A 23,476-nucleotide genomic window follows, 5' to 3' on the forward strand; every position below is an offset into this window, starting at 1 on the left:
TTCACTAATGATGAACCAAACTGATAGTTACACTTTCCTCAGCTTTTATGGTCTTGTCCCATCATAATGTAAATTACCATCTAATGATTATTAAACTATATGTTGAGAAGAAATGCACAATTGATTATGCGTGACACCGCCATCTGTCTTAATGTCACTTTCTTGTGTAAAAGGTTGGGGGAGAGCTCTTGGCTCACTGCACAATATGCATCGGCCATGTTTAAACGACTATATTTTAACTTACATTCCAATTTACTCAGCAGACAAATCCATAACAGCATATCATACTTCGTAAATAACCTTTTACCGTGTTTCATGCTAAATTACCTCAGTTAATATTACACGCTGGATGCAGGGATCTCTCACCAACTGGGCTGCTTCATTTACATGCTGAGGGAAGTCATCACTTAGCTCAAGCACCATTAACGAATGTGCTTCCACTAAAAGAAGCCCAATTACAACAAATGAAAGGGCCATTCATGCTGAGGCTAACCAGCTACATCTCCTAACACTGAGAATCTTCAATAACTGAGTGGATCGGGATGGCTGTCAATTAAAAAAGGCCAAAATAGTGGGTTTGACAAAATTATTAGGTTTCATTTTTATACACTGTACACTGCATCGCAGGCTGCACAGACCTTCACAGCACATAATCTGCTGTGCCCTAGTTGTGGTGTTCTGTGCCTGTGGTTCTCTGATGACATTGTCTACAGGGCTGTTTACTTTTTCAGAAAGCTGTATTGTTGATTTTCTCAGCAGGTGCTGAATTATTGAACAAGGCTATCATCACAACAGCAGACCAAGAATTTACAGGACTATTAGGCTTGTTGTGGTGTTAATGGACCCTTCCACCAGCCTCCATGAAGGCCGGAGTAACACCTGCATCAACAAAAACACATGCATACACACACACACGCACGCTCGCAGACACAACTGTTGTCACACAGTCGTCGTAGGGGTACGCTCATGGGAGTTAGTTGTTTTTCAACAGTGGTCTGAGCACGTCAGAAAATGTGCTTACACCATGGCGACACATGCTGGCTCAACAGTATTATGGAACGTAGCTGCCCTTCAATGTCTCGGGAGACTTCAGATTAAACACACAATCACATCCAGGAGCCCTGTGGCGACAACATGTGTGAAGGATGTAAGAGAGCACTAAAGACTTTCTTGGTGACATTCTGTGTGTGTATGCGTGTGTGTTTCTGACCTTTTCTATTTGTATGGCATGAGTCTTTTCCATCATCATGGGCAATGAGGGGAAAGCTATAAAGAGGCTGGTAACTGTGATCCCCTCCAGAGAGATAAGGGACGCCTCTGACCTTTCATTGCGCTTTCAAAACTTCAATGTTTACAGTCTCCACCGCTGACTCCTCTATCAGCTGACAAACTGTTACATAAAGCAACACAGTAGCAACAACAGGGCCTGTATGATCACTCACTGACCCAGTCACCCTCATCATTTCACTCTCACACATGCACACACACTCTAAAACAAGTTTTTGAAAACGCTCCTGATGGCTACATGCATGATACTAAAAGACTGTCGCTATAGCCACACGCCCGAGGCCAGACGTAAACCAGACCACATGCAAATAAAAAGCAGCATTGTTTTATGACAGAGTAAAGCTTTTGAGCCATATTATAATAGCACAGTATGATAAGCTAACATGTTATGACAAGATCACACAAACCTTTTTGTATGCTCACCACCAGAAAATTTAAGAGGTGAAACTTGAAATTTTAAGTTTATCTTTATCTCAGGTTACACGTTCTGCTTGGATTACCAAAGTGTAAACTTCCAAAACCGAAAGAAGTTAGGTCATTTTTGGGATAGGTTTGGAAGTAATATGAGCTAAAGCCAAGCAATGGCTACTACTGTTGGTAGAATGAATGATTAATTAAAAGCTGCAGTTTTATATCCTAGTATTTTTTGTGTTTGCAGATTATTTTATCCCCTCCTGCTGTAATAAATTCGGGTTAGGGTCTCCTTGTATCTCCATTTACGTCCTTTCATGTCCGCTGTGATCTGCGGCGCTCATTGTGGACAAATTAAGAGGTCAGGCTTGTCATAATCTTTTAATCTTTAATGATCTTTTAATTTTTCTTCTTTATAGATGGAGGTGTGGAAGAGATGTCTGATGCTCTAAATCTCAATTAAAGGATCATATTATTTTATGAAGCAAGGCTCAGTTATGTTGTTGCTAATGCATGTGAGGCCTCATGATTAGCGGTGAGCCTTTCCAGACTGAAACTTGCCGAATGATCTGAATTGATGCTGACAGACCCATGCTGTGTCTAGTCTGCATTTATTAAAGGTTGACAGTGTGTAACTAAAGAAAAGGCATGGCTGCTGATGAAGACAAGTGAAACCATGGAAGGCAGTGCTAAATCCTCCTATTTCAGGACCGTCACACATGAAAGCTCAGATTGTCAACCACCTAATTTCTTGCATATCAAAGCTCCTCCCACACGCTATAAGTGTCAAGGCCCATCTCACGAGGCCGCAACCTGCAAGACCAGTATTTCTAAGATCTCAAATGAATATCTAATGACTCTCCCCTATATATCCTTTTTTAGATGTAATATATTCTGTACACAAGGGCAACCATGCGGCTATGCTTCTTCCATATGCCATACCTCCGCAGGTTCTTTCACACAGAGATATTTCCATTTCCACTGGTGTTGGTCTTTTGATTATTCTCAGCTGGGATTTAATGTCATATAATGTATGTACAGGTCTACCTATCACATCTATACACTGTGCACTGTATGTGCAAATATATATTTCATCACCCACATACACATGAACAAACACACAAGCATTCACGCACAGGAACATAATGTTTGTACCTATAGGTATTCATTAACGTGTCCTCACTCTTGCCATCTAGTTAAAAAACCCATTAAACAAAGACTGGAACAAATGGCATGTTGGTATGTAAATGTATGTAAATGAAGAGCTCTGCAGCAGTGTCAGTCACACTTTTCAGTAGCATTTTCAGCAGTGGCTACAGGAAGGGAACCTCAATGCCATGGCCCATAGGTTCCCTGCCCCCTCAAGTCAAACTCTGTCAAACCCTCAGTCTGGGTTTCATTATTTAGTGCATTCCTCTCTTAATTCTCTTGCGAAATCATTATATCTGATATCTGGAATTGTGCTTAATGTATGCACAATTAAGCCCTGTCTCAATCAGTTGTAGTCATCTAAATTAAACCGAGGATTAATTATTGAGTAAATGATCGAGACCTTATTGCTTCTCTGTTGACTGATCCTGCTCACCACACTGCAGAATGTATGTTTAAAAAGGAAAAAAATGTAATCAAATTGAACTCAAAATATATGACAGAACCCATGTTCATTGTAACAAGACAACATATTCTGTGTAATGATGTGCCTGACTGATGTGTTTTTTTTTTTATACCAATGCACCACTTTGGTCCAGACCATGATATTGCAACTATTGGATGGATTAATTGAAACCCCACTTGATATCAGTTGTGACATGAAGATGAATCCTTTGAATCCCCTGATTTTTTGTCCGTTTATGCCTTACTATACTATGATGTTTTTTATGCCTCTATATGAACTGATGCATGCTTTCAGGTAGTGTAGGGCTTGTGAACACAGCCCTGGGATGACTCCTCCCCCAGCCAACCCTCTCATCAGGGACAGGTTATGAAGGGCACCTGCTGGCTTCTGTGGAGTCTCTTGCTGGTTCCTGTCAATTGTGGCTGGTACCATTGGCTGCAGGTAAGAGGTTAAAAAAAACCCAAAAATAATAACATCCTTTTACACCCACCAGTCAGTCATTTTGCCACTTATCTGTACTGCCTCCGTTTTGTAGACCTGTTCATCCATAGTGGTCATTCATGACCCATGCCAGAGGTGACCAGTACGGCCCCTTTTTTTTATTTTTTATTTTTTAAATAACTTAATACAGCATGGTGACCCAACTAATTCTGTTTCTTTCTTTTAAGGTTCACCTGCTGTTGTTTTGCCTTAGTTCTACATACTTTGTTTGACCTTTATGGTTTATTTTGCTTTATTGGTCTCATTTGTTTAGTCAGCTGGGTTGTTTTGTTCCTTGTTTGTTCTTTAATTCTTTGGTTGTTTAGTAGACAAGTCGTTTGTTTTTCACATGTGAGTAATTGTTTTGCATTTGCTTTTCTTTTACAGGGTATGACTATGTATGACTGACATTTTTTACGCCTTTACTATATTATGAGTTTTTATGCCTCACTGTAATATGACGTAAGGCATAAAAAGTCAGTTTAGTAAGTCATAAAAGCATAGTATAATAAGGCATAAAAGAGCCATCCAGACCGTCGGTAATAGATTTATTTAAAATGAAAACCTGCTATTTACCTAATGTCACCAGTTGTAAATATGAAATCAAGGGGGGAGGAAGGAACTGCAACACTGGCAGGCCTAATGAATAAAAACAAGTTATTTCCTAAAGTTTACTTTTAATCCTTTATTGGTTACTGTGTAGTTTGTATTTAAATGTTAATACAGATCATATGTTAATAAACCATTGTGTTGATTTTGTTGTTTTGAGGGAGTTCCTGTGTCCCTACCAATGTTAAGCCCAAACCCCTACGCCCTTGTTGTGAGTATAATGAGATATTGTGATATACTGAACCATTTCAATTGATATTAATGTACCAAATTTTTCATATTGGAACTGGCTGTATGTGGTTTTGTTTATTTTATTTTATTTTGTGTTGATAGAAGAGCTGCTACTATGGTGTTGTTTATGCACTCAGGTGCTCAGTTTATATACTGAGTTTATGACTCGGTTCACCGAGTAACTATTAGGCACTGAGCGTATGCACTTCTGCACTTAAATGAATTTATTAACTGAACTAAGTTTATGTATTCATGTCTGCTAGTCACTCTATTACTGCTACTCTTAGTGACTGCTGATAACCAGGAGTCTTAATGGGCTACATTTCGGTCACTATGTCACTACTTGTTCTTGTTAGAGTGGCTTATGTGAATGTCAAGAGTAGGAAACAGAGGGCTGAGACTGTCTGACACTGGCTGGCAAAATGCAAATAGCTGAGGATGTGATCCAGTAATATAGGCTTACTGGGTTTTGACCTAGTCTTGTTAATATATCACCACCAGCAGGTCAAAATTTTCACTTATCTAGTGACATATCTCAGCACTTACTTGAATGAACTGGCACCAAATTTTGTACATTCATGATCCCCAGAGGATGAATTACACTGACTTTGATCTCTCACTTGTCCTCTTACAATAAGGTTGACATTTGTGATATTGAGTGATATAGCTCTTGTAATAGACATTCAAGTTATCCTTAGGGATGAATTGTAATAGCTTTGGTGATTCTAAGAATTTTCATCTAGTGCTATCATGTGGTCAAAATTTCCTAATACTTTGTCAATAATTTGGTTTTGCACATACATAAAAATTCATATGTCTCAAATGAGCTTTGTGTTTAGTGCAAATTAGCAAATGTTGGCATGCTAACACCAAACTAAGGCGCTGAACATGGTAAACATTAGCATGTGATATTGTGAGCATGTTAGCATGCTGATGTTAGCATTTAGTTCAAAGCATGTTGTGCTTAGCCTCACAGTAGCGTAGCTATACACTTAAACTATAAGCTACATCAGGGTTGAGCTACACAGACAATACTTGTTTGCAAAACAAATAAATTGTTGTTCTCATCTTTTCTATTTCAGTCTCTGGGTGGATTCATTCAGACTTTGATGCATTGAGCTAAAAACATTTAATAATTGAATATATTGGCTTGAAGTTTTGGGTCTGATTCCTCAGTTTTTAAGGAATGAAAGATGATCACATTTGTCCACAATCCTTAAATGGACATTTTGCTAAAGTTGACAATCGCTTAGTGGGTATTGATGTTTTGTACCAATATTTGTGATTCAGGATGCAGACAATCGTAGTTGTCTGTCCCACAGGGGGTGTCCATTGCCTGAGGAGGATATTTCCTGTGTTCTCTGGCAATCAGTCCACCTCCTCACATCCTCCCAACCCTGTCGTTGCCAAAACCACTCTATTACTCCTCTAGCCACTACCCACACAGCCAGCCTCTGACTGATGAATGTGCAGGCAGACAGAATATTTTACCCTACTATACAATACACATGTGATCTTCTGTAATCTCTACCCGCAACCAGCTCAAACATGTTGAGAGAAATACTGTATGCTACTGTGTGAAGTTAACCTACAAAAAGCGAGTCTGGGTCCAAGCAGAGCTGTGTGATCCACTGTAAAAGAGGAAGATGGATGCAGATCATTCTGAAATGTTAAATATTTAAGAGGTGCAGGCCTCTGAGCAGTAGAGGAGGGAAGAGAGGAGATTGGGGAGTGGGGGGTTGAAAGTGAGAAATATGAGGGAGAAGAGGGTAGAATGATATAAAACTCCATCTTTCTAATTTTCAATGTAGACTGCATTACATATTCATGTGATGGTGCAGCCGTGTGTGTGTGTGTGTGTGTGTGTGTGTGTGTGTGTGTGTGTGTGTGTGTGTGTGTGTGTGCGTGTGCAGCCAGTGATCATACATATTACCTATCACTTCCACTTTAATTGCACACAGCCAACAGAGGGTGGGCTTATATCAATAATTCTAATGATACATAAAAGCAAATATTCTCGTTTTTCAAATGATTTGCTTGAAAGCACTCTCTGGAGTGTTGGATGAATGTATATATGTATGTAAGTGTGTCTAGGATATGCTATTATGACTGATTCTTTCATTAGCAGAGCCGGTGTGCACGCATATCTGCATGTGTGTACGTGACTTTGTGTGTGTGTGTGTTTGTGTATGTGTGAGTGTGCACACATTCGTTCATGTGTGTCCCTGTCTCCATATAGATTTTCATTACAACCCCTATCAGCGTCCAATTTATTAGACATCATGCTGAACTCGTAGCATGTGGCACTTCAAATAAATGTGATTATGGCACTGTTCTGTGTATATGTGAGGGGCATTTAACAAATTATTTGTTATTTGAAGTTTACCTACCCTGACTAATGACATTTACAAAACAAGAATGATTGAAATAAGAATGAAAATAACTGTATTGCCAGCCAGTAAGTTTCCACCTTTGTTCAGAATGTTGCCATTATGAATACAATGCTGATGAATGAGAAAATAAAGTAGATTATAGCTGATAATAAAAAAGAAATTAAGAGATAAAAAATACATTATGATCACATTTCACCTCTGTAACTACACCAGGATTGCAATAATGGAAATATGACTGTGATGATAATTCACGAGGCTAATTGTAGCAACGGGCCACCCCCATTGCCCCATGCATTTTGTAGCATGTACCAGTACAACATTAATGGGGCCATTGGTGAAAGAGTTCACAATTAATGGGCGTATACAGTACAATTAGATTACAGGATGTAATGAGGATGTAATTAAAAACATAGATAGGACAAGGTAATAACCTACTAATTGCATCATTAGCAAACAAATAAATTCAAGGGCTAATTTCTGTAAGAATTTCAGATAAACACACAAACAACAATACTGTACGCTTCGAATCTTAATAAATAAGGCGTTTTTGTGAGTGGAAATTAACATGTTTGTCAGTGTGATTTTCATTTTGCTGGGGAAAACCCACTTTGACCGGAGGGAGTGTCATCTTCACATTTGTGGCAAGGAGTCATCAACATCTAATTTAAACACTTGATTGGCTAATTATACTACATGCATAATTTAACTTTGTGACCTCTCTTGCTGTCTTTTCTCTCATCATTAGAATTAGTACCACACACACACACACACACACACACACACACACACACACACACACACCAGCCTTACCAACAGTTGACTGTTGGACTGTGCAGACCAAGTGTAGCACACCATTTCTAGTCAATTTGAAAAAAGATTTACAAAATATTTATTCAAGGTCTGCTTTCATAATATGAGTGCAAAAGTGCTTTTGTATTTTTCTTCTAAAATTTGTACCTATTAAATTCCACCTATTAAACAGCATCAAACGGGGGCCTCCATAGCTGTTGCTGTGTACATTAAAGTCACACCTGTATTCAGATCTTTCCTCTAACCTTTTTTTTAAAATTTAATTTTATTCTTTTGCTTTTCATATATCTCACTGTTTTAACTGTTTTAATATTATTGTTTTTCAGTTACAAATTTTGATGTATTCAGGTCTCCCCTGAACAAAGGCTGTATTCCTTACAGTGCTTTTTTTTTTGCTGCAATTAATGTTATAGAATTTGTTCATCTGTGGTGGGCACGTCCACTCAGTTGTGCTGTTTACAGTATTGAGAAACATGGCAATGTATAGGAGAAACAAGGAATTGCCAGACGTATTGAAAAAAATGTGGTTCTTTAAAGGGACTAATATCTACATTGTTCACAGTTACCTCATTTACCCTCCTGTGGAATAATTTTGGCTTACTATCATTGCCAGACACTCAAAACAGTGATGAGTACTACTGCATTGTGCGTGAGTGTGTGTGTGTTGTATGAGTGTGTGAACTGGTTTGTGTGAGAGACAGAGAACAAGAGAACGACAGAATGTGTGGTTTTTGGAGGAGAGAAGAAGAATATAAGATCAGCGTGTCAGTTGAGTCACAGCAAAAATCAATGCATGCTTAAACTACACACGCACGCACGCACGCGCGCACACACACACACACACAAGCAATGAATGGGTAACTTCCTACACACTCCTACACTCCTCCAGCTTTGTTTTGAATACTGCACATGCCACCTACATTCCTTTAATCTTCCTTCCACTTATCCATGTTTGGACTGTGTGAGTGCCTCTAAAGAAAACAACATCTACAAACTGATTTGTCATTTATGCTTCAATGAGCAAAAAACAAAAAGCAAGCTGGTATCTATCACCAGTCTCAGGTTTTTCAAGGAAAATGTCTCGACTCCTGTGATCTGCCTTTGATACTGAACAAAACAGCTGCTGTTTAAAAGTGGACCGTACATTTATTCTGTGTGAAAAGAGACACACTTGAGTCATTTCTCTGCACTCTTTCTGTGACAGTCATGGGTTCCCCCCTGTTCTGACTGAGGCAGGGAGGGGGCTCATGTATCATTGTCATTTATATCAAACCATGTGACTCCAGATAACGGATAATTATGAGAAATGACTGATGATGGCATTATGGAGCCTGAATATAATATGCATTCATATCTGCTTAATCAAAGCTACAGAGAGCTAAAATTTCAGGTGGCTGGCTGTTGTTATATCTCTCTATGTGGCCTGGAGAGTAATTTGTTGGGGGAAAACATGCTCATGAATAAATACGTTGTCCGTGCATGTCTTCAGCCTTGGTTTCTCTTCTGGCCACATAAGCATGCTACGGCTGTGTCTGACTGATATGTCTCCTGTCCCTTCTAATGAGCATATTAAATAAATATCTGTCTCAGTGACCTGTGAAATTAGAAAACCCAAGTCAATCTGAGTGACTGTAGAACAGAGTCTCAAAAAGAGGTGATATTATGAGAAGATAAGCCAGGGATCAGCATCAACAGTGAAATGTTCACAGTACAGAAAGGTCTCGATAAAACGTCCAAGGTATAAAAAGTAAACGTCTCTGCAGCTCCACATTTCTTCAGCAAATGTGCAAAACCATCATTTCACAATGTAAGTGGGACATTGAATACAACCACTAGCCTATAATTGACTTCATGGTCCCATTCTACACAACCGACCTGCAGATTAATCAAAAATATATTAAGTCCATGCCAATGACTTGGTTAACTGAAGTAATCAAAACTGTAATCACTTGTGCTGTGGCTCAATACAGATGCGGGCAGTAATGTCCAATAACACAAGGATCTCCATCAGCACACGCTGCCTTTCCTCCGGGTCAGCCCGTCTATGATCAATCAGCACAAAAATTAACCAGGAGAGAAATTTCAATTTCGCCTCTGCTGTATTGATCAGGGGATCGAGTCAATTATGGGTGACAACACCAGTTTGAACAGAGCGATCTATATTGTATGTGCTCAAGAGCACAGAAAACAGCTTTCATTATCATTAACTGGTTACAATATCAGGTTTTAGAAATTACAGGGTTAGTAGAGAACAATGTTTCGATGTTCAAAGAAAAAGAATGAATTAAATAAGGCAAGCCTAAATGGCGACCCATACTGCTTCCTCATATTAATGCAAAGAAAACCCTTAAATGTTTTCTATTATGTGCCTTTTAGTCTGACATTAAAACCCAATAGTATGTTGTTATTATTTCGAAATGAGGAAATGTTTTATATGTTAAAAGGGCTATATATAGATATACACTAATATCTATTCATTTTATTTGCTAAAATACATGCGTTGATAAAGCAATGTACAATATACTATCCTACATAGTGACATACTTATTTTTTGGGGTCAGTTATAACAACCCCAAAAATTAAAAAAATTAGTTACTCTCTGTTAGACACCTAAAACCAAACAATCCATAAAAAAAATATTTAGACTTATTTAGGATTTGGGAGGTGACATAAAAAGTGAGATGAAATATGAAAATCAATCCTATATATCCATGTTTTACAGTTAGAGTCTCTGTCATCTTTGTCTCTGTCATTTTCTCTAACAGACGTCAGAAATGTCATCAGTTCAAAAGCAAGTCTATAAACAATATCAAAAAATGACTAAGATGATGAAACAGTGTTGAGTATGTTTTTAGGCTGTTAAAGAGGTTTCCTGTTGTGTCCAGGCTCCTCAACAGAACACTGAGGTCAAGTGATGACTAAGTTATCCAACACTGAACAAAGGTTAGCCTTTCCAATTCTCTCGCTGACACAACTGCTCTGACGAATACATAAAAATATCCCACTCAAGACACTAAATAACAAAAACATCAACGCACTGCCACAACAGTGTGAATCAGACACCCCAGGCTTCGGCTATAATCTGTTTTGTCTTTGACTAATGAGATGAGGCAGAAAATGGACGAGGAGTGTGTGCGATGTTTGGATGCCAACAATACATGTTTGTGCTGTTCATTTGATGGGGCCTTATGTGGCAGTGAGTGGAGTATGACTGAGCCCATAATCTTTGCCCCCCTCCCTCCCGCTTGTCCTTAATCTTATCTCATCAGATCAGCTTTTCTAATCTGCTTTATGAAAGCTTATGAAACTAATCGTTGCACACAGTGACAGTGCAGTGGGTGACTAAGACATTATGTGCTTGTGACTCAGCAAATGGGGCAGCCGAGGTTGTTTGTATTTGTAGGCCAGCCTGAGGAACCTAAATGAGATTAGGTCCCCAAAGCTACAGGCTTCTGGTGAATTTAGACAATCTATTATACTTTGTTTGTTTAACCCGTCTTGATTGTTTTCTCACAATTTAAATTCTAGCATGAATATCTCTTGTACGAAGGAAAAAAATAGAGAGAGTGAGAAAGAGCTACCTGCTTTGACAGGATGCGCCCTTAAAGTCACACTCCTATCCATCTTTAAATAAATGAACCTATAAGGCCTAAAGGGTTCATAACAGGAGAGGATGAGGGGGCCCATTTAAAGTCTTGTAAATCAGGTTTGGCTGGTCCTTTAATTAACTTGTAAATTAATGCACCATGCTGTGTAAATTGCAGGGTGATAAATATTCATGTAGTTACCTAAGAAAAGGGCAAGGACATATCACAGACACAAACAGATTGGGTCTGCAAGCAGCACACTTTATGGGACATTCACCCACCTTATTGGTATTTTATAGACAGCTGATTTGCATTTCTCATGCTTCATGGGTTAGGCAAAAAGAAAGAGTCACTCCCTCTGCCCTTGCTTTCACTTCACACTACCCCCACTCAGTTTCTGTTTATCTTTCCAGTGTCAGGTCAAGCTATTATACAAGGCAGGTTGTCATGGACTTGAAATGCTTCCGACAGGGACAGTCCATTCACTGTTTATCAGAGGTTTAAGCAACAGTAGATACGGTAAATGTTACTTACTTAAAGCAACACGTTCACAATACAGTCAACCTGCAGTAGTTGTTTGTTATCAGAGGGTGTGAAAGTTCAGATCCAAGCCTGTGTCTGTCATGTAGGCTAGGAAACCTAATATAAACAGAGAGGGAACACTCCTTATCCTACAGGGAGATATCCGAGCATGGCAGGTTTAGGCAGCCATATTTTCTACATCTATTTATATCAATATGCATTCATGGAACTTAAAGCAATAAGGCAGAGGTAAACACACAGCTCAAAACATGAAAAATATGCATCACAACAGGAAGGGATAATAAGAGGTTGTTGCTGGATTTGATTCTTCTTCTGTGGTGGCAGTAGTCAAATCATTGCCTCTGGTGGCATAATTGACCTGCAAAGGACATTGTTATTGACCCTGAAGACAGGGTGGTTTGGTGCTGAGCCAGCACTGTGGGATCTGAAGGAGGGTCTATAAGGTGGGGGGTGTTGGATGTGTGTGAATAAGGTGGGGGTAGTTTTCACCATCATGGGACGTGTGACAGATAATGTACTTTGAGTGGCAATGGGAATGTAGATCCATCCACACTTATTACAGATCATAACTATAGCCTAAGTGTGATTTCTATGGCTGTTTGCTGCGTCTACATTTGACCTACATCGCATAAAACAGCATACACACTGTATCTACAGCCTCTGCTGAGCACAATGAGGTGAGCGAAGTCAAAGACAGGCGATTGGCTGTCGGCAGCACACTCTCATCACCGCCTCACTCGCAGTACCCATCTGGCTCCCGCATTTCATCATTACGCACATTACCAGCATTGACGCATCAAGATCAGGAGAATTTTTTTTTGCGTCATCACGATCACAACCATATATGGGTCATTCCTCTGTTTCTCTGACAGAGTGAGGTCTGTTTTTTTTTTGTTTTTCTTCCCGTCGGTTAGGCTTTAAGCTACTGTAACTTTAAACATTTTGGACATACGTTATTATCCCTTTAAATCTGTCGCGCCGTCACACTCTGATTCTGTGTGTGAGCACAAATACTCAGATAAAGCAGCCGGAAACGGGCTAAAACTGAGCAGCTCGGCTGTGCTGGAAGCTCCAGGCAAACATGAATAAGGCAGGACCGCGTTATGCAATAAAGCACACAGCTCTATATCTGCTCTTCCCAAATTGTTGTGCATTTATCGTGAACACTTGTGCTTCTACTGAAGACTGGAGAAGAAGAAGGAAGAAGTAGGAAGAGGGGATAGAAAACCCCACTGAAACCGTGAATGTACACTGGTTGGGTGACGCAGAGGGAATATTAAATTCCTGTGACAAAGCTGCAGTCTCGACTGGCTGATGCTTGTTTACCAGTCCGCCAGAAAGACTGGAATGACTCCCTCTACAGTTGAAATACGTTGGAATACATTCAAGGGGATGTGGAAAACATCAGTGTGATAAGAATAAAACATTAGCTAACTGTAATTTGAAGTCAGTTAACTTCCCAATTACTCCATCACTCTGTGCATATGATTAGCCTGTATATTCAGGTCACTGTGCATTCTAGTGTTTTATAATCTATCTCAATCATCTCTTTAAATGACGCAGATGTGGGCTTTATAGGTCAGGGACATTTTGTTTGCAGGGCCTATACATATCCTGATAAAAAAATCTTCTCAGTAGCCAAGTGTTGGATCATAGGACCACGGCTGCTATAAATAAAGCTACAGTGCTGACTGACTACGCTCAAATGAGTCGGAAGAGGGCAGAGTGATAGTAGGAGGGCCTTTTACTTCTCTCTCTCTCTCTCCTTTGAACTGAGCCATCTCACTCCAGCATTCATCCCGTTTCCACCAATAGGCCCAATGAGCTGACTGCGCACCGCCCACTATCGGTGTGTGTGTATTTTTTTCTCTCTCAACCCCCCACCCCCTCCCCTTCTCCTTTCCCTTCTATTTTTTAAACCAGAGCTGGATGTGTAGACCGTCACATGTTGTTTCACCCCCCTCAGTCCGGACACCAGGAGACATGTGTTTTTTATTGCTCAGCTGTGGGAGAAGACGAACGAACTCGCAGCCGGCTCTGGAAATAGAGGATTAAAATAAAGCGCGGCGTCTATTCGGCAACTCGAGGAAAGGAAGCAGCATTGTGTCTGATCGCAGAGGACGCAAGAATGGCGAGTCCGCCAAACACGGGAGACCAGTCGTTAATACCCAGCAATACGAACGCGAGCAACGCTGTCAAGAAATGCGGATACCTAAAGAAGCAGAAACACGGACACAAGCGCTTTTTTGTTTTGAAAGAGCCGAGCGAAGGGTTCCCTGCGCGGCTGGAGTACTACGAGAGCGAGAAGAAATGGAAAAACAAATCGGCCGCGAAGAGAGTTATTCCCCTCGACTGCTGCCTCAATATCAACAAGAGAGCGGACGCAAAACACAAATATCTTATTGCTCTTTATACCAAGGACGAATATTTTGCCGTAGCGGCAGAAAACGAGCAGGAACAGGAGAGCTGGTACCGGGTTCTGACGGATTTAATGGCAGAGGGGAAAGTGTATGATGGCTCGGCGTCTAACTCAGCGTCCTCGCTGGTTGGCTTCGACGAGGCGAGCTACGGTGTAATAACGCCGGTTACCGCCGTCTACAAGGAGGTATGGCAAGTTAATCTGAAATCTAAAGGCCTGGGGCAGAGCAGAAATTTGACCGGGGTGTACAGACTGTGTCTCTCCAGCCGGACTATCAGCTTCGTCAAGTTGAACTCCGAGGTAGCCTCCGTCATCTTACAGCTGATGAATATCCGGAGGTGCGGCCACTCTGACAGCTTCTTTTTCATTGAGGTGGGTCGTTCTGCGGCCACGGGTCCCGGGGAGTTATGGATGCAGGCTGATGACTCTGTGGTGGCACAAAACATCCACGAAACTATCTTGGAGGCGATGAAAGCCATGAAGGAGCTGTCGGAATTCCGTCCGCGCAGCAAGAGCCAGTCGTCTGGGACAAACCCAATCTCTGTGCCCACACGGAGGCACCTGAACAATCTCCCCCCCAGCCAGACCGGGCTTCCCCGGCGGTCGCGCACTGACAGCATGGCTGCGACCTCTCCTGTGAGCAAATTTTCTTCCTGTCGAATACGCACGGCGAGCGAGGGCGATGGCACCATGACACGCCCCATGTCAGTGACTGGGAGCCCGCTTAGCCCGGGGGTCCACAGGACCCTCCTGAGCAGATCTCACACCATCACAGCTCGCCCTTGTCGGACATTTGAATCCTCTTCCCTCCAGCACAGTAAGTCCATGTCTATGCCCCTGTCTCCCTCCCCACCCATGGCCACCCCTAGCCTAGTGAGTCTGTCCTCCTGCCCAGACAGCAGTGCCCCTCGCCCCTCCAGCTGCAGTGCCTCCTTCTCAGGCTCACCCAGTGATGCTGGTTTTATATCATGTGAGGAGTATGGCTCTAGTCCTGCAGATGCACGGGACCTCAGGCTGCCACTCACCCTCCGTAGCAACACTCCCGAGTCCCTCAAAGCTGACACCCCCCCCTCCCGGGACAGCAGTGAGCTTGAAGGCTACATGGTGATGGAGCGACAGAACCAGAATGGTTACCGTCGGTTACCGGACCTGGACAAGGCATATCGAAAGCGCACATACTCCCTCACCACTCCCCGCCAGCAAAGGCCCCCTCCCCAAGTATCTTCAGCCTCTCTGGATGAGTACACTCTTATGAGGGCAACGTACACCAGCGGAAGCCAGTCTTCTCGCAGGTGCCACACTGCCTCCCCTAAAGGGACCTATCCTGAGGATTACAGGGATGTCCAGATCGGATCTAACAGTGTCCAAGCTGACAGTGGTTATATGCCCATGATGCCAGGTGTGACACCTCAGACGCCAGGGTCTAAAGATGACCCCTACATGCCCATGAGCCCCATGTGTGTTTCTGCTCCAAAGCAGATCATCAACCCCCATTCGCACTCCTCTTCAGCAGGGCTGGCCCCACGCACAGACTCCCCCGGGAGTGTTTCTCTGGAGGAGAGTGGCTACATGCGCATGTGGTGCGGAACCAAGATGTCAGTGGAGAGCACAGATGGAAAGCTCACCAACGGAGAGTACCTGAATATGTCTCCTGTTGACCCTCTAGTGTCTCTCACACCCCCTGACTACATCCTTAGTCCCTCAGGAGGAGATCCCCACCCCCAACAACATCACAGACAGCCTTATTTTTATAGCTCTCTACCACGCTCACTTAAAGGCCCATTGCAGCGCAACGGGTCCACAGACACAGACCAGTATGTGGTGATGAGTTTACAGAGACAGCGGATAGAAGAAGAGTCCAACTATTGTCCTGTCTCTCCACGAGACTCGGTGGCCAGCAGCTCTCCGGTGACCTCCTCTGCCCCATCTCCTCTCAGACTGGCTCGGTTAGATGGAGGTCTGGTACACCGGAGTAGGGTGTGTCGGCCTACCCGCCTGGCTCTGGAATCCCTCAGAACGTTACCATGTATGAGCGAACACCCCCTTCCCGCAGAGCCACGCAGCCCAGGAGAGTACATCAACATAGACTTTAGTAGTGTTACCCTCGACCCACAGGCATCCACAGTGTCGGAGAGCTCTGAGTCTTCTGTGAGTTTAACATGTGGAAAGAGAGGATCCCTGCCACTCTCAGACTATGCTAATGTTGATGTCAGTTCTCCAGGTCAACTTGGCTCAACCCAAGCTAGGGTTTCCCCCACTGCAGGGTGCCTAAACCACACACCTGAAGTCTTGTCTTGTCCTCTGGCCAGCACCCAGCAAGGCATGCAGGAAGGCAAGGAGGAAGAAGGGGAAAAAAGCAAAGAGGGAAAGACAGAGGAGAGGGGGATGGTAGAGGAGTATCCTCACCAACAGCAGGTGAGCCTGACGTGTCAGCCTGCTCCAGTTAAGGATGACTACACTGAGATGACTTTCAGTCCTCTTGCCCCGCTCCCTGCTCTCTGCACCACTGATGCTGCTTCCCCCCCCACCAGCCCCACCGCATGTGTCCAGAGACTCAGCCTTGAAAGCAGCATTGTGGAAACGGTGCCCCATGTCCCAGAGCACTCTTTTCTCATGGGGGGTCCTTCGTTATCTGTCACTCTCGTGGATCCAAACAGGGGAGCCAAAGTGATCAAGGCGGATCCTCAAGGGCGCCGACGGCACAGTTCTGAGACTTTTTCCTCCACCACCACTGTCACACCCGTGTGTCCATCCTTTGCCCACGACACCAAACGGCACAGCTCCGCCTCTGTGGAGAATGTGTCCCGCACTGTTCGCAGCTCTGAGGGACCTGAAGAGGACTATGGCAACAACAGCCCCATGTGCAGGGAGACGTCAGCTGGTTATCAGAATGGACTTAACTACATTGCCTTAAACTTGATGGAGGGAAACTTTGGAGGATGCCGGTTGGGGGGCTGTGATGGACTCTTGAGGTTCAAGCCCGCCTGTGGCTGCAAGGGTGGCATGAATGGTTTCAACACCAGCCCCTATGCCAGCCTGGGATTCAAGGAGACTGCTGCTGCTGTGAAAGGTGAGTGTTTTCCTACATGTCACACACACTCATTCATCCAGTCAGTGTTCATTCATGAAGGGAGTTTTGTCAGGGCTTGAGTACATGAGAGATCCGCCTCAGGGCCACTGTTTACTCTGCAGAGATAGGCTACTCATTGCAAAGCAGTAGTTCTGAGCACATTTTCATTCCAGAGCTGAGAATGATGATTATCTTTAAGAGAAGATGCTGAAAACGGCTTCATTGGTGTGTCTGCAGTAGAGCCTGTGTGTTTAAAACTGACTGTGGATTTAACCCACTGACTGCTAAATATCACACTCTCACATTTTTTAGTTTCTGTTCAAAGTAGAGGTACCGCCACCGACAAACAACAACCTACAGTGTTATTTAATCAAATGTAAAGTGTTCATTCTTTCTTTAAGAGTGGTGACATACAGATACACGTGCGTTAGAATAGCAATTTACGGTCTGCAAACACACGTTACAGGAGCCTTGGGAAGAGCCTGAGCATTGCCTCTGGGCTGTGATGGTTAGATTATACATATGAATTAGTCACTTTCTCGTCACACCCATGACACATTGACAAATATCAAAGCTGCGTATGCTGGGAGGGACCTCTCTGCTTGGTCCTTGATGTGTTAGAAACTGCACAGATCTGTCAGAGCAGCAGCACCGGAACATGAGCGTGTTCGTGCCAAAAAATAAGAGCTTAAAATTCGACAATTGAGTAAAAGCAATGGAGTATGCAAAACAACAGAAATGTATCCATACATCTGTTTAGAGGGAAACAAAAGCTATATCAATTCAGGAATCACTGGATTTAAATTAGATTTTATTTTACAACCATCTTATTTTTAAATAGTTTTATTTTGAAAATTATGGCCACACTTATAGTTGTATTTTATTCTGGCTGGTTTGATGCTGCTCTTGTGTGTCTGTGTGAATGGTCTGCTCTAGTTTCCCTTCAATGATCCCTTTTTTAAGAAATGTATTAATACCACGTCAGTATCTTGGAAAACTGAGTCAGCGGCACATGCAGCACTGCACATGATGTGCGTGAATTAGCTGTGAAGTCCTTGTGACTAGCTGTCTAAATATTACCTTTCACCTCATTTATTCGCTGTTGCATCAGTGGCTTTTCATGCTTTTCTAAATGGAAGGGATTATTTACCGAGGTAGATGACCTGGCAGGGGCATGTCAGAAGTTGCTATTGTTTGAAAAGAAAACACACTGTGTCAGGATCATCGTGAGTCAGGAGTCAGTGTTCCTGATGGTGAAATAGAAGAGTTTAATTGCCGTTTGTGGTTTCACAACCAAGTTGTCCCTCTTTGTTTCTGTCTCTGTCGGCTCTCATGCTGTGAGCACAGCCAGTGTTAGGCTTGGTGGAAGTCATCGGGTTCCCCAGAAAAACAAGTGAGTCAGTTGTTTATCAGTTGTCAGGTACTGGGTTTCAGGACTGGAATGTGGGCAGTGTGCAAAGGTTGCTGGGAGAGGTGAATGCTCACTTGTTTTTCTAACCTGGTGGGATGGACTCAAAGGGGGGATGGGAGGATTCTCTTTTTTTTTTCTCACTGTGAGCAACTTCATAAAAACATGCCAATGAAACAGTTTTACACAGGAGCTGATGTTCACTGATGTTTTGTATGAACATGAAAAACCAGGCACTTACACATACATGTGCCCCTCACATCTATTACTGTGTTCATTGTGTCCTGTTACTTTTATGTCTCGGGACCCAAATATTGAATTTTGACCCTGAGTGGAGACATTGGTCCGAGGCGGCGAAAGCAGAGGCGGAGAAAAGAGGGAGGTGAAAGAACAATGGTGATGGGTGGATGGACGACTTTGTTTTGTTTTTCAAGTCCAACAAAATAGACAATTGAGCTTTTGGCTGTAGGCAGGGAGAGATTGAGGGGGAGGAGAGGAGGAGTAAGAAGGACAGAAAGAAAAGAAACACAGAGGGATAGAAATCAGTGTTGTTCCAGTAAGAGCTGATCTTTGCTGCTGTATCTGGGTTATATAAGACTGTCCCAACAAATTTCTTTGTACGTAATAGTGAACCACTCAACTCTGACATCAAAATATAAAACACTTCCCTTTTCGTGTGAGAGAGGGCACACCTGTTTTGTTTACTACAAAATGTCAGGCTTTACCACATTCTCTTGTTATCACTGAGGTAACTATAGTTTGTATACCCTGCAGTACGTCTGCTTGAAACAGGTACATTAGGGAAATAAATCACCTGCCCTCATTTGGCATTGCGGTGTGAGGTAGAGGGTGAGAGGGAGAGATGCTACTTCCCAGCTCGACAAACATGCAAATATGCAAGCATATCTTACCTGCGTGTTTATGCAGGGTTGGGAGGAGTGCCCGAGTCTGTTACTTGGGAGGTTTCACTGTTGTTGTTTGGGTTTTGGCCCTGACATTACATGCAGGGGAGAGGGGGAGGAGGGGGCTGTTTAGCTTTCAGTGCACGCTTTCTGGTCGACAATGTCAGTTTCTTGACCTTTGAACTAGTAGTGTGTGTGTGTGTGTGTGTGTGTGTGTGTGTGTGTGAGGCTTTGAGAGATATATCGCCATCAGGACATTTCCAGAAATACAGAAAAAGGGCATGTGTGTGTGTTTGTACTATTTTTTGCAACTTTTTTTACTCCCTTTCTTTGGCTGCTCTCATCTTAGCCCTCCTTTTAGAGTAAATATGTATTTATCATCCTCCTGACATCTTCTTTTCCCACTTCTGCCCTCAGTTATCTAATGTTTCTCTCTTTGGCTAAAAAGATCCCTTGTGGGTGGGGGGTGGGGTGGGGCGTTGTAAAGGAGAAAACTCACTCACAGTCTCAATTTGTGGGCCCAGACTGCACCCCACCACCACCATCACCCAAACAGACACACACGCGCACATTTCCACTTTGTCTGTGTGTCTACATGTCCTGCATGCGTACATATACACAGCCATCAGCAGATGGCGGAGGCGTGGGGGGGTGGGTCAGGGGTTTTGCACCTGCCCCGCCAAGCAGTGCTCACTGGTTATCTGGCCCTTCAGAGGAGAGTGACAATTCGCTAATGACTGGCCACCATCTGCCACAACAACAACAGGGAGAAGGTGGGGGTGTGGCAAAGCAGTTTCAAGAAGCCATATTCAACCCCCTCCTCCTCCTCCTCTTATGCCTCTCCTCCTCCCCCCGTTTCTCCTCTCCTTCTCTCCAGGCATTGGTTTCTGTTTTTCAGAAATCATGTGATTCAACCCCTCCTTCCCCCCCACCACCCCTTACACACTCTCCTTCACCACACCGGTGCATTGGAGCCTTGTGCTCTTCCTGTTGTTATCTGACCTCAGTGGAGTGTCTCTGATTGGCTTTTCACACCAGAGGCCATAGAGGATTGTCTAACGTTGCATTAAACAATTAAATAATCATATCTGATTAGAGCCACTAACAAGACTCTCACTCCTCTCACTGCTCGGTTTACCTCACACTGCCAAGCACAATAACAGACAGCCAGCTGCTTTGAACAATTGATTTGAAATATCTGAAGCTGCAATGATGAATCAATTTATCAGCAGCTATATTGGTAACTGATTTATCCTCTGAGTCATATTCCAAGCAAAAATGCCTAACTGTATAATTAGTTGCAGCCCTGGAAATGACTTTTGTTACGGTGTGTTCACGAGAAGATGGGAAAGTCTGACATCTGAGAATCAGGAACTAGCTGCTAAATTATAACCCTTTTAATGCTACGGGCAACTGTATTCACATGTTTGTCTTCCAGGTTTGATGTTTTTGGACAGCGTAGCTCATGAATGCAGTGAGATTGTGCACATACAGTCTCTGTCCTCACCTGTCCTGTATCACGTCCCCTACAGACAAACATATGCAGCACTCCTGGCTGTGTGAAACATAACTCTTTGAGCAAAGTAGGGCGGGGTGTTCCAGCACTAGATAAAAACAAAGTTAACCTAGCGTATCCTCAATTTAGCTTGGAGGTAAGAAGGATTACATTCACTTCAGGATTAGACATTGTTGAGTAGCTTGTTTTTCTAGAGGGAGAGGAAGACATAGAGCGTCTTTTGTGTGTGACATGAGTGCACATGCAATACAGTACTTATACATATATACACGCACACACACACACACACACACACACACACACACACACACACACCAAGTAAGTTACGTCTTGTGGTTATATGCTGATTCATTCATAAACAGACTAGCGCATCGTAAACTCTTCTCCAAGAAGTCTTTGGACCCCGTTGCTGTATAATACTTCTCCATAGCGGTTAGATTATATAGTTAAGCATAACATGAGGCACTGACTATGAGGAATGGAGTGGTGTAATATTGCATTGACTTGTCTTATGAAAAGTGAAATCTGAGCATGTTTTATAACCTGCTATAAAGCATTTGTCTGTTACCTATGATGCTTTTAGAGCTGTCTATCAAACAAAAAACAACACAAAAAAACAATATATTGAATATATCAACGGGAGCTTTGGGAAACTATGATTGTTTTTTTCACCATTTCTGACATTTTTTAGATCAAATGATTAACTAATTGTCGAATAAGACAAGATTTACAAACACAGGTAAGTTGGGGAATGTATTACCTGTGTTATCTGGAATATATGTAATAATGCGACAGCAGGATAACAACAAAGTTAGCAGTGGTTGTTGGTCAGACCGAGGTGTGGGAGATCAGAGGTGAAGAGTCAGTCAGTGTTTGTTTGGTGGAGCACTGCTGTAGATCAGGGAGGAGCCGGTAGGGCAGGAATGTAAACAGAGCATATCTGAGCCTGCATATCTCTCTCTATCTGTAGGAGGAAACTGCTCCTGACATCAGTTTTGTTGTTTGCAGAAGCTCCATTTCCAGCATAAATATAATGACCAAAAAACAAAAAAAAAAAACAGTTGGTGATCCCCTTCCTTTCTTGCTGTTGCTGTTCAGAAATACAGTTGGAGCAGTTCCCCTACACGCCCATTAACTTTGCTGTGCAACAACATGAAACTACTCAAGCAGGCGATGCATCAACAGACATGGGCCCTTGTTTACACTGCCTGTGAAGCACTAGAGAGGAGGCTGCTAATGCATGCCTGCGTGTGTGTCCGAGCCGTGAATGGAGCAGGGCTAAATTTAGCCTGTGAGAACTAAATAAATAATGAACAGAGCCTCTGTGTGTGTGTGTGTGTGTGTGTGTGTGTGTGTGTGTGTGTGTGTGTGTGTGTGTGTGTGGGACAGGGGTTGTTGGTGGGATGGGTGGGTGTGGGTAGGAGCCATTGGGTTCATTCCCCTGCTGGACCTCTGTCCCTTTCTCTCAATACTAACCCCCCCGCCCACACCCCTCACCCCCTACCAAATTCTCCCCGCCCACCCACACTTTTCTCCGATCAGCATGTGTTTGAATAGCAGTGTGCGTGGCGAGTCCCAATACGCCATATTGTCCACTTGCACCATTGTTCATTCAATAATCATAATCTTTCCGAGTGCTTATGTTCGTGTCTACACCTGGTTGCTAATCTGAGCTGTTAGTGATTCAGCTCTCCTTCCCGGTAGATCTCTGTCATTCTCACCCAAGTGTCTGTCTCTACAGGCCACTGACTAGCCCAGCCCCTCCAGAAACACACACACACACACACACACACACACACACACACACACACACACATTCAGATTGTTATGGTCCATGGGTCCCATGACCTCACTGCATTCCCGTTCCTCTCTGTCAGGTTGATTCTGTTGCTGTGGTTTTTCCACCACTTCCCACCCCAGTGTTTCTATTTTCCTCTTGTCTTTGACATCCATGGCAATGAAAAGACAGAGCGCAGCCAGCCCAGGTGTCCACAGGAGTGAAATCCACTTTTTTAATTTTCAAATGAACTCTGTGGTTTTTGCATCCCTGGGCATCTGAGGAAATCTCTTCAATGTGTTTTTTCCCCCTGTGATCATCAATAAGGGTTGTGTTTACAAAGCTTTATATTTGAGATTAACATCAAATTTTCATTTAGAGCGAGTATGTACAGGGCAAAGAGAGAGAACAGTGTGTT

At 43.0% G+C, this 23,476-nt stretch overlaps 1 protein-coding gene across 1 annotated transcript in view; it reads left to right on the forward strand.

Annotated features, from left to right (window-relative positions):
* The first annotated feature begins 13,681 nt into the window (after positions 1 to 13,681).
* irs2b (insulin receptor substrate 2b) overlaps positions 13,682 to 23,476 on the forward strand; it is a 13,248-nt gene continuing 3,453 nt past the window's right edge. Inside the window, exon 1 of the mRNA XM_023415907.2 lies at positions 13,682 to 17,455. Coding sequence (XP_023271675.1) covers positions 14,095 to 17,455 — 3,361 coding nt within the window. The 5' untranslated portion in view covers positions 13,682 to 14,094. The remainder of the gene's footprint in view (positions 17,456 to 23,476) is intronic.

The sequence above is a fragment of the Seriola lalandi genome, unplaced genomic scaffold (genome assembly GCF_002814215.2).
Source record: "Seriola lalandi dorsalis isolate HSWRI2012SDOR001 ecotype SW California unplaced genomic scaffold, Sedor1 jcf7180002054559, whole genome shotgun sequence".
Lineage (NCBI taxonomy): Eukaryota > Metazoa > Chordata > Actinopteri > Carangiformes > Carangidae > Seriola > Seriola lalandi.